Here is a 20,882-nt window from a genome sequence, read left to right as displayed (position 1 = left end):
AATTTATAAAATATTAATATAGAAAGAATTTCTATAAAATAATAAAAAAAATTTATATTTTTAAAAGCTAATAGAAATAGTTTTCATGTAAGGATATTATTAATTAATTTTCAATATTGTCGGTATGAATTTATTCATTAAAATAATTTATTTCAAACTTTTAATAAGAAATGACATTATCTATTCATATAGTAACATTATTGGAAAATATTTAATTTACAATTGTGATACGCTATAACATGTATTTATTGCATATTTATTTATTTTTGATAAAAGTAAAAATATAATTATTAATTCAATTATCATATTTCGCTAGACTAATAATCACAATAAATAATATAATGTGAAATATACATTTTCCTATGTATGCGTGTTTCTTAAATTTGGGACATACATTTACAGAAAAAGGTTTTAAAAGAATATCTAAACTTCACATTTTTGTTTGTTATTCATTTTTATATGTATATATATATATTTATAGAAAAGCATATTTTAGAGCATATATTCATAAAGAAAAGAAACTTCATATCCTCTTTTTCATTTGATAATACACTTTCCTGCAATAGTTTTAAAAAGAAAAATAAGAAAATTATAACACAATCTTTACTACATATGCTTTTGTACATATGTGTATATATTGTTTTGATAAAAATTGAATCTTTTTAATGTTCATTATATTCACAATTACAAATTTATTAATTTTAGCTATCATTTGACCTAAATGTAATAAAGACATTCTCTTAAAATGTTTCAAAGTATACTAACATTATCTGAATGCAGCATGTCTTGAAACATTTAAGTCAAATTTATCATAAATAAAATTTTGATAATTAATTATAATGGCATCCTTTATATTCCTTAAGATTACTAATGTAAAATATAATACAATTTTAATATAACAACTTACAAATCTGAAGAATCACATTTGGCTGTTATTTTTTACAGTTCCTGACTTTATATCCAAGATATCATAAATTAGGTACTTCTATTTAGCTCAAATTTTTGTTCTCAAGAAATATTTTTTTTACGATTCAATATTTCTATTAAACTTCCTTGTATTACTTTTCACATAATGATTTTTATTTACTACTAATATGCTCCTTTGTCGTTGGAACACTCATATCATTACAAAGTGATTACGCTTATTAAAATTAAAATAACTGTACGAATTCTTAATATTCGATACTTATTTAAGCTGCTATTTAGTTTTATGACACAATAATTTAATAACACTTTACAGATGGATGCCATTTTTAAATTATTTTTAAAAAATAGCAGATTATAAAATTGTATGTTATATGTTTAGCATTAAATATATATCTAGAATTATGAAATAATATTGTTGTATTTTGTTATAAGTTTTAATTATGTACATACAAGGTCAGTACTTCTAATTATTAAAATTAAAAATAATCAACTGCAAGTGTTTAGTTTACTTAATGTTAATAAAGCATTTATTAAAATTATGATTAGTGTTCCAATTATTTTTTTTTACATAGGTAACAATGATGTGATTTAATGTAACATGATATATTTACGCTTCATATAACTTTTAATAAGTCTTTTATTTAATATTAAATTAATACTTTAAAATAACATGTCTAATTATTTTAATATGTACATTAACCTGTGTTATTTTCCATGTCCAGCCACCATTTATTACATATTTTATAATATCTTATTATTTTAATATACAATTTAAAATAATACTTTTAAAAATATAAATATTTATACAATTTGTAATTTAATATTATGCAATACATTCTTCTCTTAGTTTGTTTAACTTTAGTTGTAAATGATCAAGTTCTATTTGCATTGGTTTACAAAAGTCTTTACTTCTCAAGAGAACACTAGAAGCTGTATTCAATAATACTGGATTAATGGAACTGGGAGATGGAATGTCTACAAAAATGGAACTAGTAATGCTAATATCACCATATCCTTCATCAATACTTTCTTCTGAAGTTTTTGTTAGTGCCTTCAATTGATCTTTTAAATCCTACAAAAACAAAAATACTCTTTATTATCATATAATACTTAATGACATACATATGTATATATAGAAAATTATTAATATTACTTTATTTCTCATTAAAACCTGCTTTAGACACTCGCGCAAGGAAATTTCAGTTTTATTTTTCTAAAACAAAATAACAATGTAATTGCTACAAGTAAATTTTAATTTTAAAATATTAATAGGGTAACATTTATTACCATATCATCTAATCGTTCTTTCATTTCCACGCCATATAACTTATTTTCCAAATTTTTGAATTTACGTTTCTCTTGTCGAAGTTTCCTAATAAGTGCACAGTTAGCTTCATACGATAAACTTTTTAACCGCTTATTCTCATTTATCACGTCTTGCATCGAATTTAATTTTTCTTCTGCTTCTATGTTTTTTGATTTCAGAAGTTTATATTGTGCAATCATTTTTGTTAATTGCAGTCGTAACTGAAAAATTGCATCTTCTATCTGACTTTGTTCCTGCTTAGAAGAAAGGAGAGTAGTTTGCAACGTTTCATTTTCAGATTTCAATTTGTGAATTTCAAATTCAGTTTTGCGCAATGTATCAGCAGTTTGATTTTTTTCAGTTTCACATTTCTGAATATTGTCTTCCATAGATGAAATTAATAGACGTTGTTTAGTCAATGCATTTTCCATTAGCATTTTAGACACTTCATTGCCTAAAAGACGTTTTTCTAAAGTTTTTAATTCTGCTTTAGTTTCTCGTAGTTCATCCTCTGTCAATTCTAATTTTGTAGATATATCCGGAGGAGTACATAATACATTATTATCCGTAGTTTTCGCAATGCTGTTTGAATGATTCTGTGTTTTTAAGCTCTGCACTTCATATTCCAAACCTTGTTTCTCCTTCTGATGTTTTTGAAGAAGATCAGTATAATTCACATTTAATTGTTTATACCTTGTATTTATATTTATTATAGTTTGTTGTCTCTGTTGTAATATTCCTTGGTAAGTGTCAATTTCCAACTGCAAAGTTTTTTTGCTTGCTTGTAAATTATGCACTTGAGATTGATACCATTTCGTAGATACTTCAGCTGCTTCTAAACGATTATATGTATCAGTTAGAGTGTTCTGTAATTTTTGCTTTTCCTGAAGTACCGATTGCATTTCTACGTACAGCTCTATAATTTTTCCTTTAAGTCCTTCATTTGCTGCAATTCTGGCATTAAGTTCAATACGTAGATTTTCTAAATCAACTCTAAGCCGTTCATTTTCTAATTCCAATAATGCAACACGTTTTGATAATTCTGTATTAGATACGTCGGGTGTTGATAAATGCCTAATACGAAATTCATCCGTTATTAATTGCAAAGAATCCGTTGATGTAAAAGAATCTACATCCCCTTTAAATGAATCAGATAGGTTGTCCATTATTTCGAAATATGTATATAAAATTGTGATATATGTGATCAACAAAAAATTTCCATAAACTTTCTGTTTCTTAATTGCACCATGTTATTATTAATTACAGGTAAAAATTGATCGCTACCATAAAATGCTAAATAATATCAATTCATTTTTAGCACCAATTGTACTTATGTGTTTTTCATTTTCATGAAATGCATTTGCTATACATACTGCATTTTTCAAAATGCTTCAAATCTTTTCAATGTAATCACATTAAAAAATATTAAGCAAGATTACAATGAACATATGTTAAGCACAAGCAAAATGAACACCTATATAGTTGCTTATATGTCACTTGTCATTATGCATTCGTTTGCCTTTAGAATGTCAATATATTAACTTTCTCGTCTGTTAAGTGTAGATCTCAGATTTCTTACGCATTTGTGAAAGAGGCATAACTATTATGGGAAGTTCCATGGCGGTAAATATTGTACTTTGAAAACCGCTGAAACGGAGAACGATATTAAAGCCAAAACCAAAACGATATTACCAATTACACGAAACTCTATTTATTGTTTCACTGATAATCAATATACAATTGTATCATACCGATTATAAGCGGAAACCAGTACTTAAGTAACATATCGATCACCCGATTGGAAACACCAGGAATACTATTTACATATCACACCATACATGGCGCCAGCATCGCGTTAGATACAAGTTTAACAGGGACGATGATCTCAGTAGCGCGCATGGTTGTTCGATGTCTTTGGATTAAGGGTGGGTCTGTTCCTTTTGCGGGAGGGGTCGTATAAACGAATACAAGTGGAAAAAAATTAAAAAAAAATAAAACAGTATTCACATAGAATTAGTTTGCACGTTGTTCGAACTCGAGGAGGTTGATGTAGTGCGCAAAAGTGGCGACATTGTATCTTTGTGTCTAGTGCTTATTGACAGCGCAGCGGTGGATAAAAGCTATTACTGGATGGAGTTCTCTACGACTCGTGCTGTCTTTCCCTAATTTCTACTTCCCCCCTTCATTCGACCCGATTCCCCATAAAGATTCAATCCCCTATACATACGCTCTAGTCGTTCTCGTTCATGGCTGCGGCCTGGGGTGGGGGAAAACAAGCTGTATAACGACGTAAAATTTCGAAGCTTGTATGCGGAAATATGTCAAGTTTAAAAATCGGTAAGTTAGTGTTCACTTAATCCTTTAAACGATAAAACAATAAGTAATCATACTCAATGGATAATGAAACGAGCGGCTAAATTGACTCGCGTTAGTCGTTATCCCCTTGCATTCAACACGCTTCTTACTCTGCTTTCATAGTATGGTAGGCAGTAAGGCAGTGAACGTACTCTATATACACGTACTTCGAAAGTCACTGATTCTTATTTAAGGTTTGCGCGAAAGGGATCAGGGAATAATTATTTGATTTTTATCTACGCATTGTACACTACACTGTGTAAATATCTTACGGTACGCGATACATTCGCGTGTTTCATTCGAAATAGTCGCGTATGACATTTACCGAATTTTATAGAGTATAAGTTGTAGTTAAAACGGCACAATGTGTGTAGAACTATTTCTTATTTTCTTGTATTAGCTTTTGCGGTATTTCTATGAGTTTAGTAGACAGTTGAATGGTATTTGCGATTGCCTGTTTCACAGATGTTTTTGTTTTTCACGATTTTACTCACTGCAGTTATTGTTTGGAAAATGCTGTGAGGATTTATTTACGATTTCAATGATTTCATTTGTAGTTTAACGCTCAATGCATTCCTAAAGTATTCTTATTTAATGATATAAATTTTTCCATATTAGTATATTTTTTGTTATTTACATCTGTTTGAATAGTATAGTTTACAATTTATATGATTTTCATATGCATTCTATTGGTTAAAATACATTTGGCATTTTATATATATATTTATATTTGTATACTTTCTATTTGCATTTTATATTACTTTCCGTTTAAATTGCAATTATTAAATGTAACCACCTATTTTGGTAATTAGCTTCTTTTCATTTCAATTTCAATCATCAATGTAATTTCATTCATATATTTGATGGAACTCGTGGTTTATTTCTCTCGAGTTCATTATTGTTTCTAGATTACACTATTCAATTTCTATGTTAAAAAATTTCATTTGCAAAGATTTTCATGTGATATATTTATGTATGTAATTGAAATAAATATTGTGATTTTCTTAAAACCTAATCAAATGAGTCATTAAATGAACCACTTGTTATATATAAGCTATTACAAGCACTTATTCTTAAAAATTAGTTTATTGCTTTTAGAATTATAATTAATAGTTTAGATATCTCGATAATTAATTTCTGTCAACTTAGCTATTTTCTGAAAATCCTTAACTCTCATTATTAAGACAGAAAGAGAGAAAATCAGATCCAGATCTGTTCATAAACAGTTGACGTTTAATATTTTAGGACATTATCATCTGGTACTCTATATAATTTAAAAAATTTACTTTTATATTTGTATGTATCATGCAAGTTTTTAAGTAATGTAAAAATTATTGCACCTCTAATAAAATTTATTGATAATAGTTTAATAATGTCAATTATAAAATAAATTAAATAACTATATTATTTTCATAATATAAATAATTAATGTTAGATAATTTACCTTATTCAAAGGAGTTATAAATATTTAATTTACTAATCTTTTGAAGACTAAAATATATACACTGCAAATCGAAAGTACCAGATCTAGGATTGTGATTAACAAACAAGAGTAATATTATTTTCTATAACATAATAAAATTTGTTTCCTATTAGTGCGCAAATTTTTAAAAAATTTTTGTTCCGTTTTATACAAGTTTTGTTAAATTTGTTCCATTTTAATATATAAGCTTTATTATAGCTTAACAAATTTTCTTTATTGACACTATTACCTTAACACTTAAAACAATAGTTTCTGCCAACTTTGCCCATATAATGCTGTTCACTTATAAATAAAGTTTCCATTTATTCAGTTTATGACAAATTGTATAATTATATATGCTAATATCGATATTTCTCATTAAGAAATATTAATATACTTTTATGGTATATTATTATTGACTTGATACATTTTTTTCTACAATTATGCAGTTAAATATAAACAAACAAAATAAAATCAGGAAAGAATATGATAGTGTTCGTTTTTAATATTATGATATATTTAAGTGTTTAGTGTTATAGTATCTATTATATCATGTTAATGATTGTTATTTCATTTTCCCTAAAGTGTTGGTAATGCATATGCTTGCCCTACCCTTGAGAACGATGGACTCTGAGCAAAGAAATCAGCAGGTGTATCAACACTAAACAAAAAGCTAAAGAATGAATGCCTGCTGCACTCACGCCGCCGACACAGTACAAGCAGACTTAAGATTTGTGCAAGTAGCGTGTGAGTAGCAGCTACTCACGCCCCACTCAGACATATATATCTGTTTTCGCACATGGCAGCCATGAAGCATGGTACGTTTTATTCTCGTATGCTTTGCTTTGTATGTTAATTTGTTTCAATAGCTATTTCTGTATATTTTGTCAGGCGAGAATAGTTTATTAATGTATCTTTGTGACAAAGCGTTATGTACCCTTGAATACCTATTTTATATAAATTTCAAAACGTATACCATCGAATTGCCATGAAAGAATTTAATAATTATAAATGTTGAGTTTTTATAATAGTCATATATGTTTTTGCATTCCGTGTTTCATATATTTAAAATTTAATTTAATTTAATTATAGTTTACGATAGACATGAAACTGTTATGTACAATATCTTAAATAAATTTTTAATCGATATGTCTTTCTTCAAAACAAATTATTTGAATACACATCCTTTTACATGTAACGTTAATAAGATAAGTATATGTTATGAAATATATATTCAGAACAGTGTAGAAGAGGTAATAAATATAGGAGCATAAATTTTAGGAACATTTTCTACTTTCAAGATTGAAGTAAGGTCATGAAAATCTAAGTCCAATAATGCTTTCTCCCTAAGAGGCGAATACTTTGTTTGTGATGGTGTTTGACAAAAAACCTATTGAATAAATATATATTATATTTGAATTTATAATTTTAAATATTATTACTGTGTTCTGTATTTAACATATTACATATATATGGAATATGTATTTATTTATAACATTCTGCATTCAACAAGCCATAAGTTGTTGATAAAAGACGTGCATAGCTATGGAAGAAAATAACATCCTGTAATTTCTTTAACAAAGCGAGTAAACTAGAAGTGTTTATATCTTAAGCAGGAAGTATTTCTGAACCTATGTTTGTATGACCTTTCCGATTACTTTTCCATGTGTAGAATATACTTCTAAGTTTCATGCGCTTAAATCTATTATATTCTACATGAACATATTATGTAAAACATTTCAGAGGAATAATTTATTTCTCTTTACAATCTTAATTAAACTATAAATCTTTTAGTAATATAATTTGTTGCTGTTCTATAACATAATTGAAATTATTTGTTCTCTTTGTTCATGTAATTATGGTTATTAATTTATTTGACTGTAATTGTAACAGTTCATGTCGCCTGTGTATTGTATTGTATTGTAATAAATAGGTAATACAGTAGATTTTGTCTCGTTTTCAATTTGGAATTGTACTAAATTTTTTTTTTGTCAGTTCATAGATTTTCAATTTATTTTCCTAGAATTTGAATTTAAATGTTATCTAGCATAATAAATTAAAATTTGAAAATATTATTATTTTAAAATTGTAACATTTATTAAAAATTATAACTTGATATATTTAAAAACCTGTTATTAAATTACTAGTATTTTCACAATACAATATTTCAGAAAAAAATGTGATTATAAATCATTTTCAGGCAAGACAAGTCAAGACGACGTGTGTTATGTTGTCGCTAAATATGACTATGGAGCACAAGGTGCTCAGGAGTTAGACTTACGTAAGAACGAACGTTACTTGTTACTTGATGATTCCAAACATTGGTGGAGAGTACAAAGTGCAAGAGGTCAAGCTGGCTATGTGCCAAGTAATTATGTCAAAAAAGAAAAACCATCCCTTTTCGATAGTATCAAAAAGAAAGTCAAAAAGGGCTCCGGTTCTAAAACTTTACCATCTAGTAATTCACCATCCAGAGCTGTAGAATCTCCAATTATGGCAAGGCGTCTGCCTGCTGATCCAAGCGAAGCAATAGGTACAGCAGTTGTCAAATACAATTATCAAGCGCAACAAGCAGATGAACTATCACTTGTCAAAGGCACTAGAATTCTAATATTAGAAAAGAGTAATGATGGATGGTGGAGAGGTCAAAGTGGTACTCATGCGGGTTGGTTTCCATCAAATTATACCCAAGAAGAAGGAGACGCGGATGATACTCTTCACACATATGCAATGGCGGAAAATGTTCTTGATATTGTTGTGGCCCTTTATTCATTTTCCTCCAACAATGATCAAGAATTATCCTTTGAAAAAGGCGATCGTTTAGAAATCCTTGATCGTCCACCAGCGGATCCTGAATGGTATAAAGCAAGAAATAGTCAAGGGCAAATAGGTCTTGTACCACGCAATTATCTCCAAGAACTCAGTGAATATTTGACGCAACCATATCGTGAACGAGGAATGACAAGTAATGAGATTAGTACAGGTGATTCTCTCGAGAGAAGGCCAGACCCTGGTGATAGACCACATCTTGTTGGAAAGCCTTGGTACTATGGTAGCATTTCACGCTCACAGTGTGATACACTGTTGAATCAACATGGTCATGATGGCGACTTTTTAATTAGAGATAGCGAAACTAATGTAAGTATTAGATTTAGTATTACATTTCATTTATGTAGACAGTTAGATAACAATTAATTGCTTCAATTTAATTTAGTTGTGTATATTCAATAAGTAAACAGTAAACTGATATATACGTATGTAGTTGATCTAATTTTGAACATTATATTTTCCAGGTGGGAGATTATTCAGTATCTTTAAAAGCTCCAGGACGTAATAAGCATTTTAGGGTACACGTGGAAGGAGCATTATATTGTATTGGTCAAAGAAAATTCCATACGCTAGATCAGTTGGTAGACCATTATCAACGAGCGCCTATTTATACTAACAAGCAGGGTGAAAAGTTATACTTGGTGCGCCCATTGCCAAAAGGCAACCCCAGTAGTAATGGTTGCTAGGTGAATTCGTGCCATGAAACGGTCCATGCGCTTTGAAATGTATCTTTAAGATACTTGACGCCTGCCTAGTAATATCAATATCACACATCTCGTATGTTTATACATAACAATTAACATAATTGGTGAACTCATATATTAGTGTTTCTTGATTGTTTGTCCATTTACACTGATAAATAATTTATTACTCTAAGTAATTGCTACCAGCAATTCTTACCATTCATTGGAGCTTCCAAACTATTTAGCAAACAAAACTACAAAGTTAAGAAAGACGAATGAAACATTTGTACGGCAGCTATATGACATTTGACTAGTGACACATACACATACACACACACACAAGGCTTCTCTTTATATCCATATGTAATTGTAAAACACAACCGACCATGTTATTACGATTAATAATATATTTACAACTACACATAATGTAGACTGCAAGTGTAATGATGAAATAATGGTTAATTATTATGCAATTATGACCGATTAAGTGGATCTCTACTCTAAATCTATTGGTATTGAATTATGACAAAGACTAAGTGTTCATTTGTGATTTTGTATTTATTAGAAATTTTTAAGTAAATAAACTGTATTTAAGTGTGCATCCGGTAAAATATCTTCTTTTTTTTTTGTCTCAGTCCTTATGCATTACACGACTAATTATATACGTATTTTGTAAAAATTAATTTTATAGTACTTTAATATGGAAATTTATATTTACAAATTTGGAATAATATAATTTTGAAAATGTTTTGGAAATTGGAAACATTTTTCTTCTGTATATCTATATGTAGATGTAATACTATTTAATATTTATAATGATTTTTAATTGCATAAATAAACTTCTTTTGAAAGTAAAAATATTCAATTTTTTAATTTATACAGATAACAATCCATTCATAGTAACCAGTAATAATTGTAATAGACATAATACTCGCATAATTGGTAACAAATATTAATCTTTATTTAACGTGTATATTATATTCATAAATAAAAGTATTATTTTAGTTATATGAATAAGAGATTGGTGCTCCTGGGGATAAAAGTTAATGGCACTAATTGCCAATAAGGTCACATATATAAACAATTGCCCTAATCTAAACATACTTTAGGTCTGCATTATTTGTTCTTAATTCCATTAAAAACTTATGCTTACTTAATCATAAGAAAGGATTGTTCGAATTTCTTGTCATGTTGCTCACACCAGAACCAACCTGAAACATGTTATATGTACTCAAATGTATTTCATAAATATAAAAGAATATCGAATGTATGTACCATAAAAGGATTTGCATGATAAGCTGGAAGAGTTGGTTGCCATACTTTGTTCGTCATTAATTGACTAAGTTGTATTACATCTCTGTTACTAGATGGTCCGATACCTACCCATTGTGGATCTAAAGTATTTATATTTAATTTACTTTCAATTTTTTTAAATATACAAGTACTTTATGTTACTCAAATAGGAACTTACCATTATTCATAGGGAATTGTACTGGTTTAAATGGATTAATAGGATTACATAAAGAGGTATCAATCGATTGTGTATTATTATTTACTACATTGGCTGTTGGTCGCCATAAATCACCAGCAGCAAAAGGATTCGAAATTACATGTGTAGTCTGATTTCCAACATTCCAAATTGAATTTGAAGCTAGAAAAGTAACGACAATAAGATACATTTCGAAAATATTAACGAATTAAGCTAGTTGTATAAAAGACATATGTATACCATTGTTGGTATTCCATGTAGATGTATTTAGAGTTGTTATAGTATCATCTTTTAATTGAGTTTGTTTCATTAAGGAATCTAAATCTTTCAGTGCTGCGTAACGATCTTCTGATGGAGGCATATTTGCTCCATTTGCATTCATTGTATTTGTAGAATTTACTGTAGTCTGATTAAACGGACTTGTCAACTCAATATCTAAATATAAAAAATAAATAGTTATTATTTGAATTATATTATTCTACTTTCTGTACGTTAAATAGATTGGATCTTTAATTTACTTGTATTGTTTGAACTATTAAAAATAGGATTGTTGTCAAAATTGGCAAAGAATGGCTGAGGTACAATTGGTTGACTGAGTTTATTCGTAGGTGCTGTAGTAGTAATAAATGGATCAGGAACTTTGCTGAAATCAGCTACGAAATCTGCTGAAAAATTATTAGAATTAACAGATACGGGAGATAAAGTAGATGTTCCGGAGTGTGGAACCCTTGGAATGTTGATTTGATTCGATGATTGTGACTTTTGATTTGCCATGGACGGATCCAGATAGTATCTTTTAAGTTCATATTTTGCAGTCATTAGATCTTTCATTTTTTGTTCGTCTTTTGTGTCTAAGATTTGAGAGGAATTTTGATTCATTAAGCCCAACCATATCCTTCTGCAATATTCATTACCACGTTCTTTTATAAAATCTATTTCTTCTTGTGTAAATGTTGCCATAGAAATAGATTTTACTCTGTGTGGTGGTGTCAAGCCTCGCCTGTAATATTAAACAAAACTAATGACAAAATTTTCTTTTTTTTAAAAATTAATAATATATTTCATATTAGAGGTATTCATCCATCTTATTTTTTATTACTTAAAAAATGTAAGTTAAATATTCCTTTTAAGTAAAATTTTATTATGGTAATAAATTAATTAAATATTTGAAAAGAAAAAAGATATATATCGACTTAAAATGCTTGTTAAAGTAACAGAAAATGATTCAACAGATTGTATTTGTTTACAAAAAAAAGACATATGTAATGTATCTAAGATCTATTAGCACAGTAATTTTTTAACATAAATAATAATCTCCTATAAAACTGCTTTTTCTCACTTTAAGTAGCGTGATTGTCACAAAATTGCAGTTAATGTTATTTGCTAATCAAATAAGGAAAATATTACATTTTCAAAATGTTAGTGTTTGACTATCATCTCAAGAACTTAAATGAATATTTTCTGTACTAAAAAAAATTAAATATGTAATTAATTACAAAGAGCATCAATCAAATTGTCGAATAGTTTAAAACTAAGTAATGCTTATATCGTAAAACTATATTTCTGGTATCATACATTTTTCCATAGACTGATCTATTATCAACATGTATCCTTGTGTCGTATGATTATGACTTGTCTGATGACTTAGTCTACAACGTTCATGATACAACCACTGATTTCCTTCCTTATATATATGAATGTAACATTTTGACCATTGATAACAACAACTACGCACAAAGAAACTACTGATGCTGATAGTATGCTAACTTCCTGGGTACAAACACGAATATTTTACAGTGACTCATTATCTTTTACATAAAATAACAGTAAAGCGCGTCTGTAGCACGTGTTTCGCCAGAATGTAACTACTTACACATGCGAATAGCAATATCTTAATTTTTTATTAATAATGAAATAACTTTTCTAATGTATTCGTATCGTTGACATTTAGTTAGCGCTAATCTCGAATCTATCATCACCGAGTACCGTTCGAGAAAAATGCGAAAGTACCCTTGCTCTTGACACAATGAGACAATAAGTAAAATAATCGTTTCGTCAGTCTAAACGACAAAAGAAACTGTTGGTACACTTTATTGGATTCTTACAAGTAACATGTACTTACAGCATACCAGAACAAGAAGTACAGACAAACGAACCGATTGTCATGTTGACGTAAGTTGGACCTCGCTGATGGCAGTCGAAACATTCTTTGTTACCGGGTTGCGAGACCAGCTCGCGTAATATTTTCAAATTCTTCTCGTCTTGCTTTCTCTTCGCGGAAGCCATCATTTATGAAGGTACTTTGTAATTCTAAACGGAACAGAGACACGACTCCTTTCGCGGTCTGCTTGCGGAACTGACTCAATTTTCTGTCACGACAATCGTACGTGTTCCGTAACACATTCTAAAAATGTTTCTCGAGAAAACGGATCAAATGCAAATCATGTTCGCAACAATCTTTAAAGGCGAATTTTCACTCGCGGAATATTTTTATATCGGAATAGAAATATTTATTGATCAGATTTTAAAGAATAATTGTAAATACATTAAGAAAAGCGATTCGACGTTTATTTTGAAACTGGAACTAAAGAAAAATTTATACTGTATAACTTTACTCGTACTTTGTTTAATTTTAAATTACAGAAAGGAACCTGCAAAAGTAAACTTCAAATTAATTTCTTAAGAAATATGGAAAATTTTTAAGTTGTAAACGATATTTATAAATATGTACTTATATACTAATGAAGAGATTTAGATTATTTATTCAGCTGTTTTGTATTTTTAATGCATGAAAAGTAATCATTTCTAATTAAACAGTAAATTATTTTAGAATAAGTTCTATTTGTAATTATGTAACGTGTAATATTAACTAACAACTCCTTATACGCATACGTGAGTAATTATGCTATTTTAATTATGTATTTCCAATATAAGAGAATAAAGTATAAGAGAATAAATTGTATTTATTACATATATTAAATGTAATATTATAAATTACGTTTATATACTATATTATATTTGTCCGAAACAAAAACTTATAAAAATTATATAAATATTTTAAATATTTGTGAATATAGAGATCAGTAAAATCCAAACTATTTGTAAACTACCCCCACTTTTCACCAAATCACAAAACTTCGACGCAGTCTGCTACATATGGATCAATGGCCGCTGAATATGAATATCTTTTCCGTAAAATATATATCGCTCCTTATTAAATGGAATGTTCAGAAATATTAAAAAGAGAATAATTGTGTCTATTTCAGACAAATTTATAAAGTCCTTCAAATTATTGCTGTCAAGGAAGAGTTCAAAGTTACTTCGATTTAAAAATATATGTATCTTCGCATCAACATATACGAAATTTATAAAAAATGAATAATTTTATTTCGTAGAGGATTACAAAATTTTAAGTTTACTCCGAATAAATCATCAATTAATCAATTCTTTATATTCATCCACATATATGATATATATTTAAAAGAAATATTTCTATATCATAGAGATATATGAAATCCATAATACAATGAACAATATGCGATATTATTTTTAACAGTTTTTGAGTTTCATTCACAATAAGAAGTTTTCTTGGAATACACAGCAATTGATTGTGGAGAAAGAATCTGCTGCATGAGGAACCCCACCTTTGACATCTTTAACATAAATGCTATATGTATTGTATAGTTGTCTGTAAATAATCACACGTGATTTCACAAAAAAGTTAAGAAAAAGTTGATTACCAAAAAAATTTGATTATAATGCATTCATACATTTTTCTTATTATTTATCTCAATTGCTCTTAATTATGAAATTGTAAGATATTTTCATATGAATAATTAAAATATGCATTGTTCATTCATTACAAATCTAAAATAGATGGAGAATAACTTTGTAGAAAGCGAATTTTTATTTCTATTTATAAATCTAAGATAGTACATAAGATCTTCTGTGCCAATTACGTTTGGTTACAGTAGTATGAACAAAACAATCGTCGAAAAGTGGGTAGTCAAGGTTAATATGCATATATGATATACTGAAAAAAAGATTTTACTATTTTGGTCACCACCTTCGAACGGATTTATCTCTTATTACATTCAAGAGTACAATATTTTAAAGTTTCTTTTAAAAAATGATGTTATTAGTTAAAAGAAATTAATGAAAATAATTTGTACATCGTGTATGTGCACTGTGAAATAATATAATTACTTCAAGAGGAAATTAGATTTTATTATTTTAAATACAATGACATCTCTTGTGACAACTCCGACAACTATAAAAAGGTTTAAAATTTCGGATGTTATTAAAAGCACGTTTTGAACTGTAATTAATTTTTTTTTACTATGAAGTATCTATTTAAAACAAGCATTTGTACTGTTTAACTTTATAGATTTCCCCAAATTAGAAATGTACGACAAGGTAGTGTTATTGACTTGGACATTGATATGTTCCTTAAAATAACAAATTATGAAGATACTGTTCGTCAACTTGATATTTATTATGGAATTGGTATGAATATTCACTTTTGTATCTATGTTAATATTAATTTTATATTATTCTTTTATATATAAATTTGATATATTCTTCAGTTAAACGACAATTATTGCGTTATCAGAGTTGTATCACAGGATTATTTCCACAAATTTCAAATGATAAAGTTGTGGGAAGTGTACGAGAGAGTATTTATTGTGCTGCTGCTATATGGAGTTTATATCAAGCGTATAGGTAATTACATTAATTTTTATAATATAATGATAGTTATAACATATATATAGTGTATTGCTATTATACATTATACAATGAAATATACTATTTGTAATATTTTTATTTCAGACGCATTGACGATGATCGTGGAAAATCATATGAACTTGGTCAATCAGCTGTAAAATGTATGCGAGGAATTTTAGAATGTTGGGTGAAGCAGTCTTCTAGAATAGAATTATTCAAGCGTAATCAGTGTAATCGTTTTGCATTACATTGTAAATTTCACTTAGACACTGGTGATGAGATTTTTAATGATGTTGCTTACAATCACTTACAAGTAATTATATCATATAATATAATATTTATTTTGAACAGTTTACTTTTAAATTGTTTTAAATGTGATACACAAATCTATTTTGCATCATAGACAGAATTTAATAATAATTTGATATGTGTAATAGTTTTATAAAAAAAGCGTACACAACTATCTCATTAAATTTTATTTTTTATAGATCGATATCGTTTCTCTGTATTTAATATTCTTAGTACAAATGATATCCTCTGGATTACAAATTATATATACACAAGATGAAGTAGCTTTTGTACAAAATCTTGTATACTATGTAGAAAGAGCATATCGTACACCTGACTATGGCATGTGGGAACGTGGTAGTAGATACAACGATGGTACACCCGAAATTCATGCAAGTTCAATTGGTATAGCAAAAAGTGCTCTTGAAGCTATCAATGGGTGTAATTTATTTGGAGAAAAAGGAGCTTCTTGGTCAGTCATATATGTTGATATTGATGCACATAATAGAAATCGTAGTATTTTTGAAACAATGCTTCCAAGAGAATCAAGTTCAAAGGTAAAATCTTGCTTAAGAAGAACTTTTTTATAAAATATACTTATCAATATTAAATTTATAAGAGTATTACTCATGTATAGAGTGTAGATGCAGCTTTATTGCCAACAATATCTTTTCCTGCATTTGCTACTCATGAAGAGGTATTGTATAATGAGACAAAAACAAACATAGTTGGAAGATTGAAAGGAAATTATGGTTTCAAGAGATTTGGAAGGGATGGATATAAAACAATTTTAGAAAGCAAAGATCGTCGTTACTACAAATCTGGTGAAATCAAGGTCTCTGATATATTTAATTGTTAGTACGTTGTTTTTGGAAATTGATTTTTAGCAAATTTGTTATATTTGTAATTTTTGTCCTACATAATTATACTATTTGCTTGTAAAACCAATAATTAAATAAGAAACATTCTTCTTTTTTTGTTAATAGGAATTCGATAATATCGAATGTGAGTGGCCCCTATTTTACATTTTCATGATAATAGATGGAGTTTTTAAAACTCTTCCAGAACAAGTTGAAGAATACCAGAATTTACTAAAAGAACGAATACATAAAGATATTAATGGAGGTAGACTATCATATTAAATTTAAATATATATAGTAGCATAAGAGTATTATTATATTTTTTTTAAACAATTAGATCCTGTAATACCTATGTATTACTACGTATCTGAAGAAAATTTGGAAACAGAAAGAAACGATCCTGGTAGTACTTACCGAATAGCAAGTATTGAAGGAAAAGGACGGAAAAGTTCTACAGATTCTGAACCTGCACCTATTTATTTATGGAATCAAGCTATGTTTGTAATTGCTCAGTTACTTACTGCTGGTCTGTTGCATATCAATGAATTAGATCCAATCAGACGTTATCTTCCTTCGTATAATAGACCACGTAAAGCTGGAAGATATTCAGCTTTTCAAGTAAGTATGAATATATATTTTTTTATTTCGACTAAATTATCATTTGTATAAATTATTTTGCTTATGTTTATCCCATACAGGCTAAACCCAGTATTGTAAGTAAATGATAATATTTGTATGCATAGCTTAGTCTTTCGCATCAATTTTCTTTTAATATTTGAGAGTTAGATTGATAGATTTGTATTTTTCATATAGTGCATACATATTTGAAGTTTTTAACATAATTAAATGATGTCTAGTAAAATAAACATGCCTAGTAAAATATTTTCTTATGATTTTATTTTAGTTTTTAGTTTTGTTTGAGTCACTATTACTTTCTCACTATTAGATTAGTAATTTTTACATTGCAGTATACGTGTTTTTAAAGCTTTATAGTAATGTAATAGTGCATGAAGCTGGAGTGAAGGCATGATTTAAGTTGCTCTTTTTTATGATGCTTGTTGCAACTATCTCATTTTTCTTTTTCAGTGATTTTTTCTCTATGTACCTATAGTACATGATTTCTACTTCTTTCATTCTTCTTAACATTCTTGTTTTTACCATTTTTACTGCATTAATTATACATTATTCATTTATTATTTTATCAATTATTTACTACATTATAATAATGCATGATTTATCTGTTACAACATTTTTGTACGTCAGGGTACTCATACTGATCTTGTAGTACAAATTGTTCTTATCGCTGAGTCAATGCGACTACAAGCTATGATGGCCACATATGGTATACAAACACAAACTCCACACGAAGTAGAACCTGTTCAGATATTATCATCTATGCAATTAGTAAAAGTTTATGAGAAATTAGGTGTAAATAGTAAACTAAATTTACAAGGTCGACCAGGTAGACCTATTGGATCTTTGGGTACTAGTAAGGTATGTTTCGTGTATTGAATAATTTTATTTGTCTTTGAACCAGGAGTTTAATGTTCGTTTTTTTTTTAGGTTTATAGAGTATGTGGCATGACAGTACTCTGTTATCCACTAATATTTGAGGTATCAGAATTTTATCTTTATAGAGATATGGCTTTATTAATTGATGATATTAAAACTGAACTTCAATTTGTTGGTAAATATTGGCGACTTTCGGGTCGGCCTACAGTATGTCTACTGATACGAGAAGAACATATGAGGTATTTATCAATTTTAAAGTCGTGATATAGACATTATAAATGAGTAACATATCTTTCTGTTTCAGAGATCCACAATTCAAAGAAATGCTTGATCTTTTCGCAATGCTAAAAAAAGGCTATTGTGATAAAACAAAAGTACGAATTGGTCGTTTGCAAAATCTCATTTCATCTTCATGCATTGGTAAATACTACATTTTAAATTACTGACTTTTGTTTCTTACGTATTTATAATTTGTTTCGATGTTATTTAGAACACTTAGATTTTATAAACACAATGGAAACAGATCTCGAACTTACTCAGTTTAAACAATTAGAACATGATTATATTGGATACCAAAGTCTCACAGATGTACCTAAAGCTTTAACTTATGTAGAAGATATAAAAGATTATTCTGTAAGTCTCTATAGCAGACTTAAAAATACCTGCTTAAACGTAGACTTATTTTAATTATTTCATATTTCAGTATTATATGAATGAACCGCTGTACAATATTTTGACCGAAATTCGCAGTAATAAAAGTCTTTACTCTCTATGTCAACTGTATGGCATTTTATTAAAACGAGAGGGTATTAATTATGAAATTAATGGCATAACAGGTATTGCTTTATGCACTTCGAAGTAACATAATCATGTTAATTTGTTTTTCCCTAATTCATTGTTCCGTTTTAGTTGGTGATCATTTAAGGTCACTTTATCAACAAGCAGGTTGTCTTAGATATTGGATGGTTGTTCGTTATTGTAGCAGCTTGTTGAATCACACTGTCGATAGTATTAGCCCTTTCATAACAGGAGTTCTTGTTAAAGGAAAACAGGTAATCTATAAATATTTATTTACCAACATTTTTATAACATTTTATTAATTTTACAACTCTTATTTATTATTTGTATCAGATAACAGTTGGAGTTATTGGACAAGAAGAAACGGTATTTGATAAGCCAATGACACCAACAGAAATTCAGTCTGTAATGTATTCTACGATTCAACCACATAACGTTGTACAAGCTGTACTTCAACAAGAAGTTTTATTATATTGTGGTAGACTTATTGGAAGGAATCCAGAAATGTTTAGAGGGATATTGAAAATTCGTATTGGGTATATGAGATTTATATGATAAATATGTTTACAAAAAGTACTTTCAATAATTATTAATAAATTTTATTTTCTGTATATATTTACAGATGGGTTCTAGAAGCAATAAAGCTTTATTTGCAAATGTTCGTTAAAAATCCAAAGCCAATTGAAAATTACAGTCCTTTCGAAATTCGTCGATTTTTGATAAAAGTTTTAACTGTTAAAGATTGGGCAACCAGTGAAAGGTAAAATTTATAATTTATAATTTTACCTTTAATGTTCAACTACTAAACTTTATATAAAGTACTATATGTGTATTGTATATTGTAACAGACTTACAGTGTTGGGACGCAGAAGACTTGAAGGTTGTTTATGTAGAGTACCTGCACATTTTTATAACCATGTTTGGGAAGTATTATTGCGATGTCCAGGGGGCATTTGTGTTAATGAACAAGAATTACCTCAACAACCTACACTTTCTAATATGACTCGTTCCGAATTGACATTTGCATTACTCGTAGAATCATTGCTTCACCACATACAGTTGCCAGAGTATCGTCAAATCATTGTGGAGGTATTGTTCAAACCATTTATTTAACATTTTTTAAATACTATTTTTAGCAGTTTTTATTTTGACAACAAAATTTTGTTTAGATCATTCAATAAACAACTATAAAAATAAAAATTTAATAATTGATCATATTACTTCTTCTACAGCTACTTACTATAGTGTCAACAATTTTGCTCAGAAATCCAGAATTAAGTTTCCAAAAGCAATTGAATCTTAATAAACTTGTTCAAGATAGTTTTCAAATGTACTGTAAGGTATGTGTACATTCATTAGAAAGCTTACATAGGAAATAAATTATATAATGTTTATTTTTTAGGATCATAATATAGAAGAAACTAAAGATCTGTCACCATTTTTTTCTGCTGATTATTCATTAACTACTGGATATCTTGCTAGAGCTGTTGTTAATAATGTGCTCACTGGAGGATGTTTTACAACTATTCATGATATCAACGATGCAATTGAAAATCGGGAAACATGCAAGATTACATAGTTATATTAGCAAATATTTGTAAATCTGTTAAATGTATATTTCTTAAATAAAAAAGAACATAAACATATT

General features: G+C 28.3%; 4 protein-coding genes across 15 annotated transcripts; 2 read left to right on the top strand and 2 right to left on the bottom strand.

The window, feature by feature from the left end:
* Positions 1-150: 150 nt before the first annotated feature.
* LOC116428095 (uncharacterized) lies at positions 151-4,601 on the bottom strand. Of its 4 annotated transcripts, none has more exons than XM_031979239.2 (4): positions 4,461-4,601; positions 2,215-3,307; positions 2,081-2,140; positions 151-1,999 (listed from the first exon to the last, which is right to left on the bottom strand). In XM_031979239.2, exons 2-4 carry the CDS (start codon positions 3,133-3,135, stop codon positions 1,751-1,753), a joined length of 1,230 nt encoding a protein of 409 aa, XP_031835099.2. In that variant the 5' UTR covers positions 3,136-3,307; positions 4,461-4,601; the 3' UTR covers positions 151-1,750. The 4 variants fall into 4 exon arrangements, with proteins under 4 accessions (XP_031835099.2, XP_031835098.2, XP_031835097.2 ...); XM_031979238.2 differs by having other exon boundaries at positions 2,215-3,880; positions 4,461-4,591; XM_031979237.2 differs by lacking the exon at positions 4,461-4,601 and adding an exon at positions 3,985-4,136 and having other exon boundaries at positions 2,215-3,880.
* Positions 4,421-10,773, top strand: dock (SH2/SH3 adaptor protein dock). Of its 2 annotated transcripts, none has more exons than XM_031979241.2 (4): positions 4,421-4,570; positions 6,636-6,868; positions 8,251-9,188; positions 9,344-10,773. In XM_031979241.2, the coding sequence occupies exons 2-4, from the start codon at positions 6,850-6,852 to the stop codon at positions 9,563-9,565; spliced, it is 1,179 nt and encodes a 392-aa protein (XP_031835101.1). In that variant the 5' UTR covers positions 4,421-4,570; positions 6,636-6,849; the 3' UTR covers positions 9,566-10,773. The 2 variants fall into 2 exon arrangements, with proteins under 2 accessions (XP_031835101.1, XP_031835102.1); XM_031979242.2 differs by lacking the exon at positions 4,421-4,570 and adding an exon at positions 4,707-4,861.
* Positions 10,499-13,490, bottom strand: drongo (Arf GTPase activating protein drongo). Of its 3 annotated transcripts, none has more exons than XM_031979138.2 (6): positions 13,174-13,490; positions 11,570-12,051; positions 11,292-11,486; positions 11,034-11,213; positions 10,838-10,956; positions 10,499-10,773 (listed from the first exon to the last, which is right to left on the bottom strand). In XM_031979138.2, the coding sequence occupies exons 1-6, from the start codon at positions 13,338-13,340 to the stop codon at positions 10,720-10,722; spliced, it is 1,197 nt and encodes a 398-aa protein (XP_031834998.1). In that variant the 5' UTR covers positions 13,341-13,490; the 3' UTR covers positions 10,499-10,719. The 3 variants fall into 3 exon arrangements, with proteins under 3 accessions (XP_031834998.1, XP_031834999.1, XP_031835000.1); XM_031979139.2 differs by having other exon boundaries at positions 13,181-13,487; XM_031979140.2 differs by lacking the exon at positions 13,174-13,490 and adding an exon at positions 12,627-12,846.
* Positions 13,491-13,898: 408 nt separating this feature from the next.
* LOC116428052 (putative phosphorylase b kinase regulatory subunit beta) lies at positions 13,899-20,880 on the top strand. 6 transcript variants are annotated; one of them, XM_076365343.1, is made up of 20 exons: positions 13,899-13,943; positions 15,439-15,557; positions 15,638-15,773; positions 15,882-16,089; positions 16,265-16,621; positions 16,702-16,899; positions 17,051-17,189; positions 17,262-17,542; positions 17,623-17,637; positions 18,188-18,418; positions 18,488-18,675; positions 18,741-18,856; positions 18,927-19,069; positions 19,140-19,272; positions 19,346-19,488; positions 19,568-19,770; positions 19,857-19,994; positions 20,083-20,323; positions 20,467-20,574; positions 20,637-20,880. In XM_076365343.1, the coding sequence occupies exons 2-20, from the start codon at positions 15,494-15,496 to the stop codon at positions 20,811-20,813; spliced, it is 3,219 nt and encodes a 1,072-aa protein (XP_076221458.1). In that variant the 5' UTR covers positions 13,899-13,943; positions 15,439-15,493; the 3' UTR covers positions 20,814-20,880. The 6 variants fall into 6 exon arrangements, with proteins under 6 accessions (XP_076221458.1, XP_076221457.1, XP_076221456.1 ...); XM_076365342.1 differs by lacking the exon at positions 13,899-13,943 and adding an exon at positions 14,197-15,062; XM_076365341.1 differs by lacking the exon at positions 13,899-13,943 and adding an exon at positions 14,197-15,357.
* The last annotated feature ends 2 nt before the right edge of the window (positions 20,881-20,882 follow it).

This window comes from Nomia melanderi, chromosome 3, assembly GCF_051020985.1.
Source record: "Nomia melanderi isolate GNS246 chromosome 3, iyNomMela1, whole genome shotgun sequence".
NCBI lineage: Eukaryota > Metazoa > Arthropoda > Insecta > Hymenoptera > Halictidae > Nomia > Nomia melanderi.
Note: the sequence above shows the minus strand (reverse complement) of the source record. Positions and strands in the feature narration are given on the sequence as shown.